Here is a 14477-nt window from a genome sequence, read left to right as displayed (position 1 = left end):
GCTCTGAGCTGTCAGCACAGCTGACATTCTTTTATGGATATGTACTTTTTCATAGCAGTCACTGATCTTGTTTGATTACCAAATACTGCTTACTTAAATATTAGACTTGGGAAATAGGTGATGCAAAAAAAAAAAAAAAAAAGAAGAAGAAGAAGATTAAGTTCATTTTAGTGTAGAATCTTCCATTTTTTCAGTTATACATAGAGAGAAAACTCTAGAATCATATATACTATTATGCCATTTCCGTTGAATAATATGAGGATTTTTCTACATACTGAAAGCATATTTAAAAAAATTTTTTTAATGTTTATTTATTTTTGAGAGAGAGTGTGTAAGCAGGGGAAGGGCAGAGAGAGAGTGGGAGACACAGAATCTCAAGCAGGGTCTAGGCACTGAGCTCTCAGCACAAAGTCCAACTACGTGGAGCTAGAACTCACAGAATGAGAGATCATGACTTGAGCCTACGTCGGATGCTTGACTGACTGAACTCCCCAGAAGCCCTCTGAAAGCATATTTTTAAGGTTGTATAACTTTTTTAGATTGTATGTGTTTCATAACTTGTTTAACCATTCTCCTATCATTATTTACTTAGGTTAATATTTTCATATTATAAATTACAATATATATGAATCTCTGTTTATTTGGTACTGATTGACAAGTAATACCCTGGCTTTGGATATATACTGCCAAATTAATCTCTGAAAAAGATCTCCAAGGTGAGAGATCTATGAGAGATATAAGAATCTTTACCTTATCACATTTCAACAAGCATTACATTATTAGAAAATCACAGCCAATCTGATAGGTTAAAAAAGGTATGAGAATATTTAAAATTTTATTTGATGATTAGTAAGACTGAATATGTTTTGATTATTAGCCTATTTTGTAAACGGGTTAATTATTTTGTAAATGGGTTAGTATAAGTTATACTAACTTAAAAAATGGTAAGTTACAGGTTTTCTTATTGATTTGAAAGAGCTCTTCCAATATTCTACCTTTTGTCTGTTGTCAAAATTTATGATAGGTTGTTGATGTTAAACTTTATGATGTCCATTTACATACTGAAATTTAAAAATGTTTTACCTAAAAAATTAGTAATATATGAATACATATAGTACTTTTAAAATTTAGCATAGATGGATATAGAGCAAAGAATAAAAATTTTCCTTTACAATCCCATTCTTCATACAACTCTTTTCTGTATTAACAGTTTGAAATACATATATATGTGTGTATATATGTAAAATATATATTAAATGTATCACAGGTATATACAAGCAGGGGAGGGGCAAAGAGTGAGGGAGAGAGAGAAATCCCAAGCAGGTTCAGTGCTGTCAGTGAGGAGCTGAACGTGGGGCCCTATCTCACAAACAGTGAAATCATAACCTAGCCGAAATAAAGAGTCAGATGCTGAACTGACTGAGCCACCAAGGAGCTGCTGTTTTTTTATTCTTTTACAGAAGTGATACTCTATTTCCATTACTGTAGTTTTATATACATTTTAACATACATTTGGGCAAGTCTCTGTATAAAAATGTATTTTTTAAGGTTTTACTTAAGTCATTATTACTTTTCAAGTGCTCTTTAAAATAAGTCAAATTTTAACATTTCCAATGGTATTTTGATATGGATGCATTAATTAACTTAAGAAAAACTGGTATCTTTCAGTGACTGTTTCTCTTTTTATTCAAAAGTATCATGTTTACTTATTCAAATATCTCAGTGAAATATTATAGATTTTTTCACATTAATTGCACACATCTTATTAAGGTTCTTTCTAAATGTTTAATGTTCTTATGGGCAATTATTATGACAACATTGTTGATTTTTAATGAAAATACTTATCTTAATTGAACTGTGGGGAAAACCTCTAGGAGAGTATACAAAATTACTTATGTATCCTGCACATGTATAATTTTAAAAGGAGAAGGCAAATACTTTTTTCAAAGGGGTCTAACCCTCATTCAAATTTACATACAGAAATACATTCCAAAGTCAAGTATATATTTTTTTATGTCTCTGATTTGTAGCTGACCAAGAGTGAAATACATAGTGATCTTAAATTAGAATATTTAAAATAGAACATTTAGTTCCATGCCAAAATTAAAAAAAAGGAAATTTAATTTCAAGAATAAACTATTGGAAAAATGGTCTGAGACACAAATTGATTTGTTGAAATAAAACAATTTTCATTTCTAAACTATCATTTTATAAAAATACGTAATCTTAAGGCTGATTTAAAAATTTGTCCAGAAATTCTTTTGAGTAAATTAATTGAAGAAGGTGCACACTTTTGATATTTAATCGCCTTTGCTATCCCATTTACATGCAAAGTAACATATATTTTAAAAATAGGTTAACTTCATGCTGAAGCCAAATGTCTTTTTATCAACTAAACTGTGATTCTACTATGATCAACCATTTGAGGAAGGATAAATAATTAAGTTTTCTTGGATACAGTATTTAGAATAGGAAACAGAATCCAATCAAATAACTTGATAAATGTTAATTTTAAAAAATCCAAGTACCTTAACTTCTTCGCATAGTTCAGTAAGTCGAGCTTCTACATCCATTTCCTCTGAAAGGAGTAAAGAGTAATTAGAGGAAATATTTCAATATTATATCTGAAAAGTATTTTTGAAATTATCTAATTACAGTTGGCCCCTGAACAATATAGGGATTAGGGGCATCACCCCCACCATGCCGTGAAAACTCCATGTATAACTTCTGACTTCCCTAAACATTAACTACTAAATAGCCTACTGTTGACCAGGAAGACTTATAAATAGCATTAACAGTTGATGAACACATATTTTGTACGTTACATGTATTATATACTGTATTTTTATAAAAATGAGCCAGAGAAAAAAATGGTGAGAAAATACATTTACAGTCCTATACTGTACTTATTGAAAAAAAATCCTTGTTTAAATGGACCTGTGCAGTTAAAGCCCCAGGTTTTCGAGAGTCAAGTGTAAATTACCTTTAAAAAACAGGAAGGTTGAAAAATATTTGAACTATATTCAATTAAATAAATTTCAATGTAATATACTGTCATAAACACATTAATCATGTGGGTAATGTGAGTATTAAATTCTATGTTCTGATTATTAGTGTTCAAGTTCTCATAAGAGGATGACACTGTCAAGGAAATATTGACTGTGGACCTAAAATAACTTGCACAACTATAGTCCAGAAAAGATAAAACATATAACTAAGTTTTATTGCATTGTATACACTGTAAATTTCAATACAACTTAGCATTTTCTTAAGTGTGTACATGGCTTGTTTTTTTGTTTTTTGTTTTTTTTACAAAAGCTATCCTAAAAAATTCAAGTCAAATTAATCTTTATAGCTAAAACACTCAAAACATACCTGGAGTAGAAGTTATTTAACAGTAATGAGTGACAAAATCTTTGAGTTTCTAATTTAGTTTACTATATTCAGTTTTCTCTAAGACATTCTAAAATCGAAGTATATTTTGTCCATACAATCCTGATTTATTTAATGTATGCTGTGACCTTCTATGAGGAGGTGTGCAGATTAATTTAAATTAAAATGGTAATATTTATAAGGGAATACAGAAACTAATAGAACAGAAAGGATCCCTGCTTTTTGCAGGGAAGGAATTTCACTAAGGCCTGAAATATGTTTAGATACACCTGATTTTTAATCAGAAATCAAACTGAGTTCTCCTACAAGAACTGTAATAGCATAGTTGTGATCACAAAAAATTCCATAATCCTGTTCCACAATCTTGTTAACTGATCATTCCCACACAAAGGCAAGAATACATTCTAGGACATCCAGAAATTTATTCATTAGATCACTATGTCATAAGGTAGACTTCAATGTATACTATTTGTTAAAAAGCAAAATAAACATTTAAATTTGATAAAATAAGCAGTTACATTTATGTGGTAAACACAACCAACCTATGATGTGAACAAATACTCCACTAATAATTAAAATCATTAGGACACATATATATTTTGAGTCCCAAAATATATAAATAAAATTGTATTTAGATATTTCTACCAAGAAATAGATTACAGATTTGGTCAACTCATTGATAACTAATGAAATCTATTATTTTACAAATCATTTCACTGTCAGATAAATTAGTGGCCTCTAATACAGGTTTTCCAAAATAAAAAAAAAAAAACAAGAAGCAGAACCTGTATTAAAATCATAACATCCATATGTCCATGTCTGTTTTCACATTGCTTTTCCTCTAATAGGAGAAAATCAGTAAAATTAGTCTTAGTAAGTTAGCTATCCTATCAATAAATTTTTTTTAAATGAAAAGGAACTTTTTAAAGTTTTGAGTTTTGGTGTATTTTTCTGATCTTCACATACAGGAGTCTAAATGCATAAGCTAGTACACTTGTATTATGGCTAGTGAGAGCTACTTCAATGCAAACATTTAAAGAATGTCTAAAAGCAAAACTTAACTTCAAAATACTTGAGTTGAAATGATTTCAAAATTATTTACACTTTTTAAATGAGTTTAAAATTCTATTGTAATTAATTTTCTTTAAAATGTATATATATACTGATACAATTACATAGATATGTATAGAAATGTTATTATCTTACATAAATTATGTTTTTTAATTTGGATCCTGCTGCTAATCTAAGGATACAGTGTAAAATATATTCTTCCATATTTTTCAAATATATACATACATATGGACACATTTCAGAGACACTGTAAATTCGGTTCCTGACTACTACAGTAAAGCTAATATTGCAATAAAATGAGTCAAATAAATGTTTTGGTTTCCTAAAACATAAAAAGTGCGTGTAAAAGTTATGTTGTAATTATACTGTAAACTTATATTAAGTGTGCAATAGCATTATATCTAAAACATGTATATAACTTAATTAAAAATGACTTCATTGCTAAAAAATGCTACCATCATCTGAGCTTTCAGTGAGTTGTAATCTTTTTGCTGGTAGAGGGTGTGGCCTTGATGCTGACTGCTGACTGATCAGAGTGGTGCTTGTTGAAGGTAGGGGTAGCTATCGTAATTTCTTAAAGTAAGACAACAATGGAGTTCATTACATCAACAGACTCTTCCTTCCCTGAAAGATTTCTCTGTAGTATTAGGGGCATTTGCCCCCGGTAGAACTTCTTTCAAGACTGGAGTCAAACTTCTTAAAATCTTTCACTGCTTTATCAACTAAGTTTATGTAATATTCTATACCGTTTGTTGTCATTTCAACAATCTTCACAGCATCTTTACCAGGAGGAAATTTATTTCAAGAAACTGCTTTCTTTGCTCATTCATGAGAAGCAACTCCTCATCTGTTAATGTTTCATTACAAGATTGCAGCAATTCAGTCACATCTTCAGGCTCCACTTCTAATTCTAGTTCCCTTGCTATTTCCACATTTGTACTTACTTTCTCCACTGAAGTCTAGAACCTCTTAAAGTCATCCACAAGGGTTTGAATAAAATTTTCAAACTCCTTTTAAGGTTGATATTTTGGCCTCTTCTCATAAATCACACATATTCTTAATGGCATCTAGGATGGCGAATCATTTCCAGAAGGTTTTCAATTTACTTTGCCCAGATCCATCAGAGGAATCCCCATCTATGGCAGCTACAGCCTTATGAAATGGCTTTCAAGTCATATTATTTAAGAAATAACATGAAATTAAGACCTGAAAGCCAAATAACTCCTTGATCCATGGGCTGCAGAATGGATACTGTGTGAGCAGGCATGACAACATCATCGATCTCACTGTACATCTCCATCAGAGCTCTTGAGGGGTCAGGTCAATGAGCATTGTCAATGAGCAGTCATGTTTTGAAAGGAACATTTTTCTGAGCAGTAGGTCTCAACAGCAGGCTTAAAATATTCAGTAAACTATGTTGTAAACAGATGTGCTGTCTTTAGGCCTTGTTCAATTTATAGAGCAAAGGCAGAGCAAATTTACTGTAATTCTTAAATGTCCTAGGATTTATGGACTGGCAAATGAACACTGGCTTCAACTTAACGTCATCAACTATATTAGCCCCTAAAAAGAGAGTCAGCCTGTCCTTTGAAACTTTAAAGCCAGGCACTGACTCCTCCTCCCTAGTTGTGAAAGTCCTAGATGGCATCTTTTTCCAATAAATGGCTATTTTGTCTACACTGAAAATATATTGTTTACTGTAGCCACCTTCATTAATTATCTTAGCTAGATCATCAACACTTGCTGCTTCATCTTGGACTTTGATGTTACATAGACAGCTTTTTTACTTTTAGCCTCATGAACCAATCTCTGGTAGCTTTAAACTTTTCTTCAGCAGCTTCCTCATTTCTCTTGGCCTTCATAAAACTGAAGATTTTGTTCGAGATTAGGCTTTGGCTGAAGGGAATGTTGTGGATGGTTTGATCTTTAACTTTCTATTTAAATTCCACTTAACATACAGCGTAATATTAGTTTCAGGTATACAATTTAGTGATTCAACACTTAACATACAACATCTAGTGCTCATCACAAGTACACTCCTTAATCCTCATCGGCTATTTAAGCCACCCTCCCCCCAACCTCCTGTCTGATAACTATCAGTTTGCTCTCTATAGTTAAGAGTCTGTTTCTTGGTTTGCCTTTTTTGTCTCCTATGCTCGTTTTTTGTTTGTTTCTTAAATACCACAAGTGAAATTGCTACTAAAACTTTCTCCATAATAGCAATAAGGCTGTTTTGTTTTCTCATCATTCATGTGTTCAGTGGAGTGGCACTTTTAATTTCCTTCAAGAACTTCTTTTCATTCACAACTCAGTTAACTGGTTGGAGAAACACTCAGCTTTTGCCCTACTGTGGCTTTCAAAGTACCTTCCTCACTAAGCTTAATCATCTCTAGCTTTTGACTTAAAATGAGAGATGTATAACACTTTCTTTCACATAAATACTTAAAGGCCATTGTAAGGTTATTATTAATTGGCCTAATTTCAATATTGTTGTATCTCAGGAAATAGACTTGAGGAAAGGGAGAGAGATGAGGGAAAAGCTGGTCAGCAGAGCAATCAGAACACACATCTATTAATAAATTCACTATCTTACATGGGTGTGGTTCATGGTGTCCCAAAATAATTACAATAGTAACATCAAAGATCCCTGAGCATAGATCACTGTAACAAATATTAAAAGAATGTAAAAATTTTAAAGACTGAGAATTACCAAAATGTGACAGAGATATGGAGTGAGCAACTGCTGTTGGAAAAGTGGTGCCAACAGACCTGTTCAATGCAGGGTTGCCACAAATTTTCAATTTGTAAGCAACTATGAAGTACAATAAAATAAAGTATGCCTTTATATGGGTTTTTGAGTCATTTTCTTATTCTTTTTTTTTTATAAAAACATGATTGTGCTTTACACACTTTTCTACAATTTTTTTTTTCTCCCAGCAATATTCCATGGAAATTTGGTATGGAACCCTAAATGTTTTTTTTTTTTTAATGGCTGCATAATATTCCTTGGTGTGCAATGCCTTATAATTTCCTCGATATTGATGGTCAGTAGAAGATGGCACAGAAACAGGGGACCCTGGGCTTTTCTCCTCTCTCAAACATAGCCATATTGAAGTCAGATTACTTGGAATACCCAGGAAATCAATATGAGGACTGGCAGAAGGATCTCTACAGTTGGAGAGAGATAGTGTGGCAGGTGTGAGGTGTGTGGAAGAGAACTGAGGGAGAAAAACTGTAGTGCTACCACTGTGGGGAACGCACCCTTTCTGTGCAGAGACAAAAGAGAGAGAAAGAGGAAGGGTTTGAGAATGCAGTGCTGGGTTTGTACAAGAGGAAAACCTCTCTGACCACAGAGTGGGGAGTGAGAGTTACTCAGTGTCCCAGGTTTTTTTTGCAAACAGTCTGTGGAGCTCAAACTCTGAGGTTTTGGAAGTGTGTGACTTTCTCCAGGGTGGTGCTGTGATGTGTGCTCCTGGGGAAAAGGCGTTGGCCCCGGAGTGCACAGCATGGTATAGGGATCTCCTGGGTCGTACTGGAAGAGAACATTCCACTTTTGGAAGTACTTTTGGAAGAGGGTGTACTGCGTCTCCAAGGACAAAAGACCCTGCAGGTGCCAGTGAAAGGCAGACAGAAGCACGCACAGAGGAAGACAACATGGCTCCTGGTTTTTATTGTGCTAACCATAGATTCTGTGCAGATGAGGGATTGTTTTTCTGACACAAAGGACATCAGACATAGCACAGACAGGCTCTATTCCAGAAGAGAGGAGCAGGTTCGTGTGGTGCCGGTCCTGTAATTTTGAGTTCCGAATCCTAGCTATATACCAGGGAGCACTGACTGCCCTTGCGATTCTATGAGGGTTCTCTGAACAGTTGGGGGTGTAAGATCTCCTGTCTGGGGATAAAAGAGTGGGGTGGCACCATTTTCTCTTTTACCACTGACATGGTGGGACTTCAGAGAACAACACAACTGCCCCTAGTGGAGGTGGGACCCACTCAAACCAAGTCCTCCCCCTCTCCCCCATGCCTGGCAACGGTATATTTACTATGGCAGGTCTGACCCTGAGTGAGTCCAGCAGGCCTCTTCTCCAGAAGACCAGCACAGGCAGCACCCTGCAGGTACAAAGACTACTGTCATAGAGTACTTCAAAGTGTCACCTGCAGTTCTGGTGGAAACTGGATCAGGTTTACTTTATTTTTTTTCTTTTTTTTCCCTTTGGAATCAGCCTTATAGTTTTTTGTTTGTTTTTTCATTTCCTTTTCTCATTTTCTTTTTCTTTCTTCTTTTCCTTTTCTTTATCTTTGGAATGAGGCTTATATTTTTTGATTGTCTGGATTTTTCATTCCTTTTCTTTTTCTTTTAGATCAGGTTTTTTTTCCCCAACTCTATTTTATTCTTTTGTTCTTTTCTTTCCAGGCTTATTTTAACAAACAAATCAGAGCACACCTAGCTAAAGGTCCAAACATTCCCCACTGCAAGCAAGGAGCTCCACAGAGGGCTGACCAGTGGAAAAGAGTAGTCAAAACCTAATAGCAGAGTGCACACAGCACACACTAGAAACACTTTCTGAAGTGCCAGGCTTTGGACTGTATATGACCCCTTTTAATACAGCATTACTCTGACGTATAGGAAACATAATAAGCTTTCAAAACACGCCAAAGACAGAAACTTAGCCAAAATGCCAAGATGGAGAAATTCACCCCAAAAAAAGGGTCAAGACTACTAGCTTGGCTTGAAAAAAAAAAGCATAGAATACACCAGAGAAACCTCTGCTGCAGGGAAAAAAGACCTAAAAACATGTCAGGCTGAAATAAAAAAATGCTATAACTGAAAGGCAAAATTGACAGGAAATAGTCACAAAGACTGAAGAAGCAGAGGAAAAAATAGGTGATACAGAAGATAAAATTATGGAAAATAACAAAGCTGAAAAGAAGAGGGAAAGAAAACTATTAGATCATGAAGGTAGACTTAGGGAACTCAGTGATTCCATTCAGTGAAATAATATCTGTATCCTAGGACTCTCAAAAGAAAAGCAGGTAAAAGGGTCAGAAGGTTTATTTGAACAAATTATAACTGAGAACTTCCTTAATCTGGCAAAAAAAAAAAAAAAAAAAAAACCAAAAAACAAAAACAAAAAACAAGCATTCAAGTCCAAGAGACCCAGACAACTCCTGTGAAAAAAAACAAAACAGGTCAACAACACGACATACCATAGTGAAACCTGCAAAATACAAAGATAAAGAGAAAATTCTGAAAGTAGTTAGGGACAATAAGTCCTTAACTTACAAGGGTCGACAAACAAGGTTAGCAGCAGACCAGTCCACTGAAACTTGGCAGGTCAGAAGGGAGAGGCAGGAACTATTCAACATGCTGAAGGGGAAAAATATGCAGCCAAGAATTCTTTATCCAGCAAGGCTGTCATTCAGAACAGAAGGAGAAATATAGAGTTTCCCAGACAAAAACAAAAGGAGCTCATGACCACTAAACCAGCCTTACAAGAAATTTTAAGGGGGACTTTTTGAGTGGAAGGAAAAAAAAACACCAAAGCAACAAAAACTAGAAAGACCAGAGAAGACCACCAGAAACACCAACTCTACACGTGACACAACAGCTAATATCTATCATATTAATGAACATCACAAGAAAGCCAGAGTAGCTATACTTATATCAGACAAACTAGATTTTAAAACAAAGACTGTAGTAAGAAATGAAGAAGGGCATAACATCACAATTAAAGGATGTATCCACCAAAAAGATCTAACAATGGTAAATATTTATGCCCCCAACTTGAAAGATCCAAATATATAAACCAATTAATAACAAATATAAAGAAACCCATTGTTAATAATACAATAATAGTAGAGGACTTTTAACACCCTACATACAGCAATGGACAAGTGATGTAAGCAGAAAATCAACAAGGAAACACTGGCTTTGAATGACACACTGGACCAGATGGACTTAACAGATATATTCAGATCATTTCATCCTGAAGCAGCAGAACGCATTCTTCTTGAGTGCACATGGAACATTCTCCAGAATAGATTACGTACGGGATCACAAAGCAGCCCTCAACAAGTACAAAAAGATATCATACCATACATATTTTCAGATCACAACGCTATGACACTTTGAGTTAACTACAAGAAAAAATTTGGAAAGCCCTCAAATACAAGGAGGTTTAAAGAATATTCTACTAAAGAGTGAATGGGTTAACTAGAAAATTAAAGAAAAAATTAAAAAAACACATGGAAGCAAATGAAAATGAAAACACAACAATTCAAAATCTATGGGATGCGGCCAAGGCAGTCCTAAGAGGGAAGTATATTGCAATTCAGGCCTAACTCAAGAAGCAAGAAAGGTCCCAAATATACAACCTAACCTTAGAGCTATAAGAGCTACAAAAGGAAAAGCAAATAAAGCCTAATGCCAGAAGAAGGGAAATAATAAAGATTAGAGCAGAAATAAATGATGTAGAAACTAAAAAAAAACAACAACAGGAGAACTAACAGCTGTTTCTTTGAAAGAATAAACACAATTGATAAACCCCTAGCCAGACTTATCAAAAAGAGAAGGTCCCCAGATAGATAAAATCATGAATGAAAGAGATCACAACCAACAAAACAGGAATAAAACAAATACAATATTATGAAAAATTATATGCCAACAAACTGGGCAATCTAGAAGAAATCGACAAATTTCTAGAAACTCACAAACTACCACAGCTTTAACAGGAAGAAATGGAAAATTTGCATGGACCCATAACCATCAAGGAAACTGAATCAGTAATCAAAAATCTCCCAACAAACAAGTCGGGGTCAGACGGCATCCCAAGGGAATTCTACCAGATATTGAAAGAAGACTTAATACCTATTCTTCTCAAACTCTTCCAAAACAGAAATGGAAGGAAAACTTTCAAACTCATGCTATGAAGCCAGAATTACCTTGATTCCAAAACCGAAGACCTCACTAAAAAGTAGAATTACAGGCCTTATGAATATGGATGCAAAAATTCTCAACAAGATACTAGCAAATCGAATTCAACAGTACATTAAAAGAATTATTCACCATGATCAAGTGGGATTTATTCCTGGGCTGCACGGCTAGTTCAATATTTGCAAATCCATCAATGTGATACATCACATTAATAAAAAAAAAAAGGATAAGAACCATATGATACCCTCAATAGACGCAGAAAATGCATTTGACAAAACACAGCATCCAATCTTGATAAAAATCCTCAACAGAGTAGGGTCAGATGGAATATACTACTACATGATACAGGGCATGTATGAAAGACCCACAGCTAATCTCATCCTCCGTGGGGAAAAACTGAGAGCCTTCTCCTATGCTCGCTCAGGAAGAAGACATGCATGTCAACTCTCACCATTAGTATTTAACATAGTACTGGAAGTCTTAGCCTCAGCAATCAGACAACAAAAAGAAATAATGGGCATACAAATCAGCAAGGAGGAAGTCTAACTTTCATCATTTGCTGATGACATGATGGTCTATGTAGGAAACCTTAAATATATAGAAAACCTGAATGACTCCATCAAAAAACTGCTAGAATACATGAATTCAGCAAAGTGGCAGGATATAAAATAAATGTGTAGAAATCTGTTGCATATCTATACACTAATAATGAAACAGCAGTAAAAGAAAAAGCAAGGAATCGATCTCATTTACAATTGCATGAAAAACAGTAAGATCTTTAGGAATAAATCTGACTGAAGAGGTAAAAGATCTGTACTCTGAAAACTATAGAACACTCATCAAAGAAACTGAAGAGAATACAAAGAAATGGAAAAGCATTTCATGCCCATTGACTGGAAGAACAAACATTGTTAAAATGTCTTTGACAAAGCAGGAAAGAATATCCAATGGAAAAAAGACAGTCTCTTCAACAAATGGTGCTGGGAAAACTGGATGGTGACATGCAGAAGACTGAATCTGGACTACTTTCTCACACCATACACAAAACTAAAATCAAAATTGATGAAAGACCTAAATGTGACAGAGGAAACCATCAAACTCCTAGAGGAGAACAAAGGCAGAAACTTCTTTGACCTCAGCATAGCAACTTCTTACCACACACATTGCCAATGGCAAGGGAAACAAAAGCAAACATGAAGTATTGGGACTTTCATCAAGATAAAAAGCTGCACAGTGAAAGAAACAATAAAACTAAAAGGCAGCCTATGGAATGACAGAAGACATTTGCAAATGACATATCTAATAAAGGCTTGGTATACAAAGAACTCATCAAACTCAATACCCAAAAAACAAACAACCCAGTTAAGAAGTGAACAGAAGACATGAACAGACATTTTTTCCAAAGACATCCAGATGGCTGATAGACACATAAAAAGATGCTCAACATCACTCATCATCAGGGATATACAAATCAAGACCACGATGGGATATCACCTCTCACCTTTCCAAATGGCTAAAATTAACAATACAAGGAACAATAGGTATTGGTGAAGATGTGGAGAAAGGTGAACCCTCTTGCACTGTTCAGGGAAATGCAAATTGGTGCAGCCACTCTGGAGAACAGTATGGAAGTTCCTCAAAAAATTAAAAATAGAACTACCCTATGATCCAGCAATTACACTCTTAGGTATTTACCTAAAGGGTACAAAAATACTGATTCAAAGGGATACATACACCCCAATGTTTATAGCAGCATTATTAACAATAGCCAAACTATGGAGAGCCCAAATGTCCATCGACTAATGAATAAATAAAGATGATGTACACATACAGACACAGGAATATTAGCCATCAAAAAGAATGAAATCTTGACATTTGTAACAATGTAGATGGAGCTAGAATGTATTATGCTATGCAAAATAAGTCCATCAGACAAAGACAAATACTATATGATTTCACTCATATGTGGAATTAAAGAAACAAAACAGACTAACATAGGGGAAGGAAGAGAAAAAAGAGAAGAGAGGGAAACAAACCACATGAGACTACTAATGATAGAGAACAAACTGAAGGTTAATGGAGGGAGGTAGGTGGGAGATGGGCTAGGTGGGTGATGGGTATTAAGGAGGGTACTTGTTGTGATGAGCACTGGGTGCTCTATGTTAAGTGATGAATCACTGAATTCTACTCCTAAAGCTAATATTGTACTGTGTTCACTAACTAAAATTAAAAAGAAAATTTCCTCCATATTCTACTCTTTTTCATTTGAAAAATGGGCACTTATCTTTCTATTCAGAGTGTTGTCATTAAGATAAATACTATAATAAACATGTCTATGCATATATGTTTACATACTAATACTCATCTTTCTATGATACAGGTTAACCAAAGTAGGGATGCTAGGTCAAAGGGTAAATATATCTTAAATTTATTTTCTAAATCCACCCACCCATTCATCTATTCACTTATTCAACTGATATTTATAACATAGCCCAGAAAATGCCAATATAATACTAGGCTGTAAGGATAAAAAATACCTCATTAAAGTACTATTTAACTTTATTAGAGTTTGAATCAGGTCTTTTCCCATGTAACCAAAAACTGGGCCTTTCTTTATACAGAACTTAATATAAGCAGCATTATGTAGAGTTATTTGGAATTTAGAATGCTCAAATGTAAACTGATAGGTTGGCAAAATAATAGCTTAAACCAGGAATATATTTTCATTCACTAAAGTATGTCAGAAATGATCACAATTTAATATTATGAATACTTTAATTTTATACTTACTTTATATGAGAATATAAAATTATACTCTAAAATAATGACCATAAATAAATCTTTAACCTCTCTTTTTTCTTTCCTGACAATAAAATCAGTTTCTCTTTTAAGAGTTTTAGTGAAAACTGACCTAACTTAAGTTTTTCTGAGCTATTTTCATCTGAGGAATAGTGAGAAAGATTTTGGCCCCTTAATTTTATTTTGTTCATACTTCTGAAAACAAGAAACAAACACATTTTATTTTTTATTTCTATAGCTTTTCATAACTTTTAAAAAATGTAATTGTAATGGGTCTA

At 34.1% G+C, this 14477-nt stretch overlaps 1 protein-coding gene across 5 annotated transcripts in view; it reads right to left on the bottom strand.

Annotated features, from left to right (window-relative positions):
- FAM135A (family with sequence similarity 135 member A) overlaps positions 1 to 14477 on the bottom strand; it is a 131524-nt gene that overhangs the window by 57456 nt on the left and 59591 nt on the right. For all 5 annotated transcript variants that reach the window (XM_039245802.1, XM_039245806.1, XM_039245805.1 and 2 more), the window contains one exon: positions 2529 to 2578. In XM_039245802.1, the coding sequence (XP_039101733.1) occupies positions 2529 to 2578 (50 nt within the window). The remainder of the gene's footprint in view (positions 1 to 2528; positions 2579 to 14477) is intronic.

This window comes from Hyaena hyaena, unplaced genomic scaffold, assembly GCF_003009895.1.
Source record: "Hyaena hyaena isolate Hyena2069 unplaced genomic scaffold, ASM300989v1 scaffold_271, whole genome shotgun sequence".
Lineage (NCBI taxonomy): Eukaryota > Metazoa > Chordata > Mammalia > Carnivora > Hyaenidae > Hyaena > Hyaena hyaena.
This window is presented reverse-complemented; position numbering and strand designations above follow the sequence as displayed.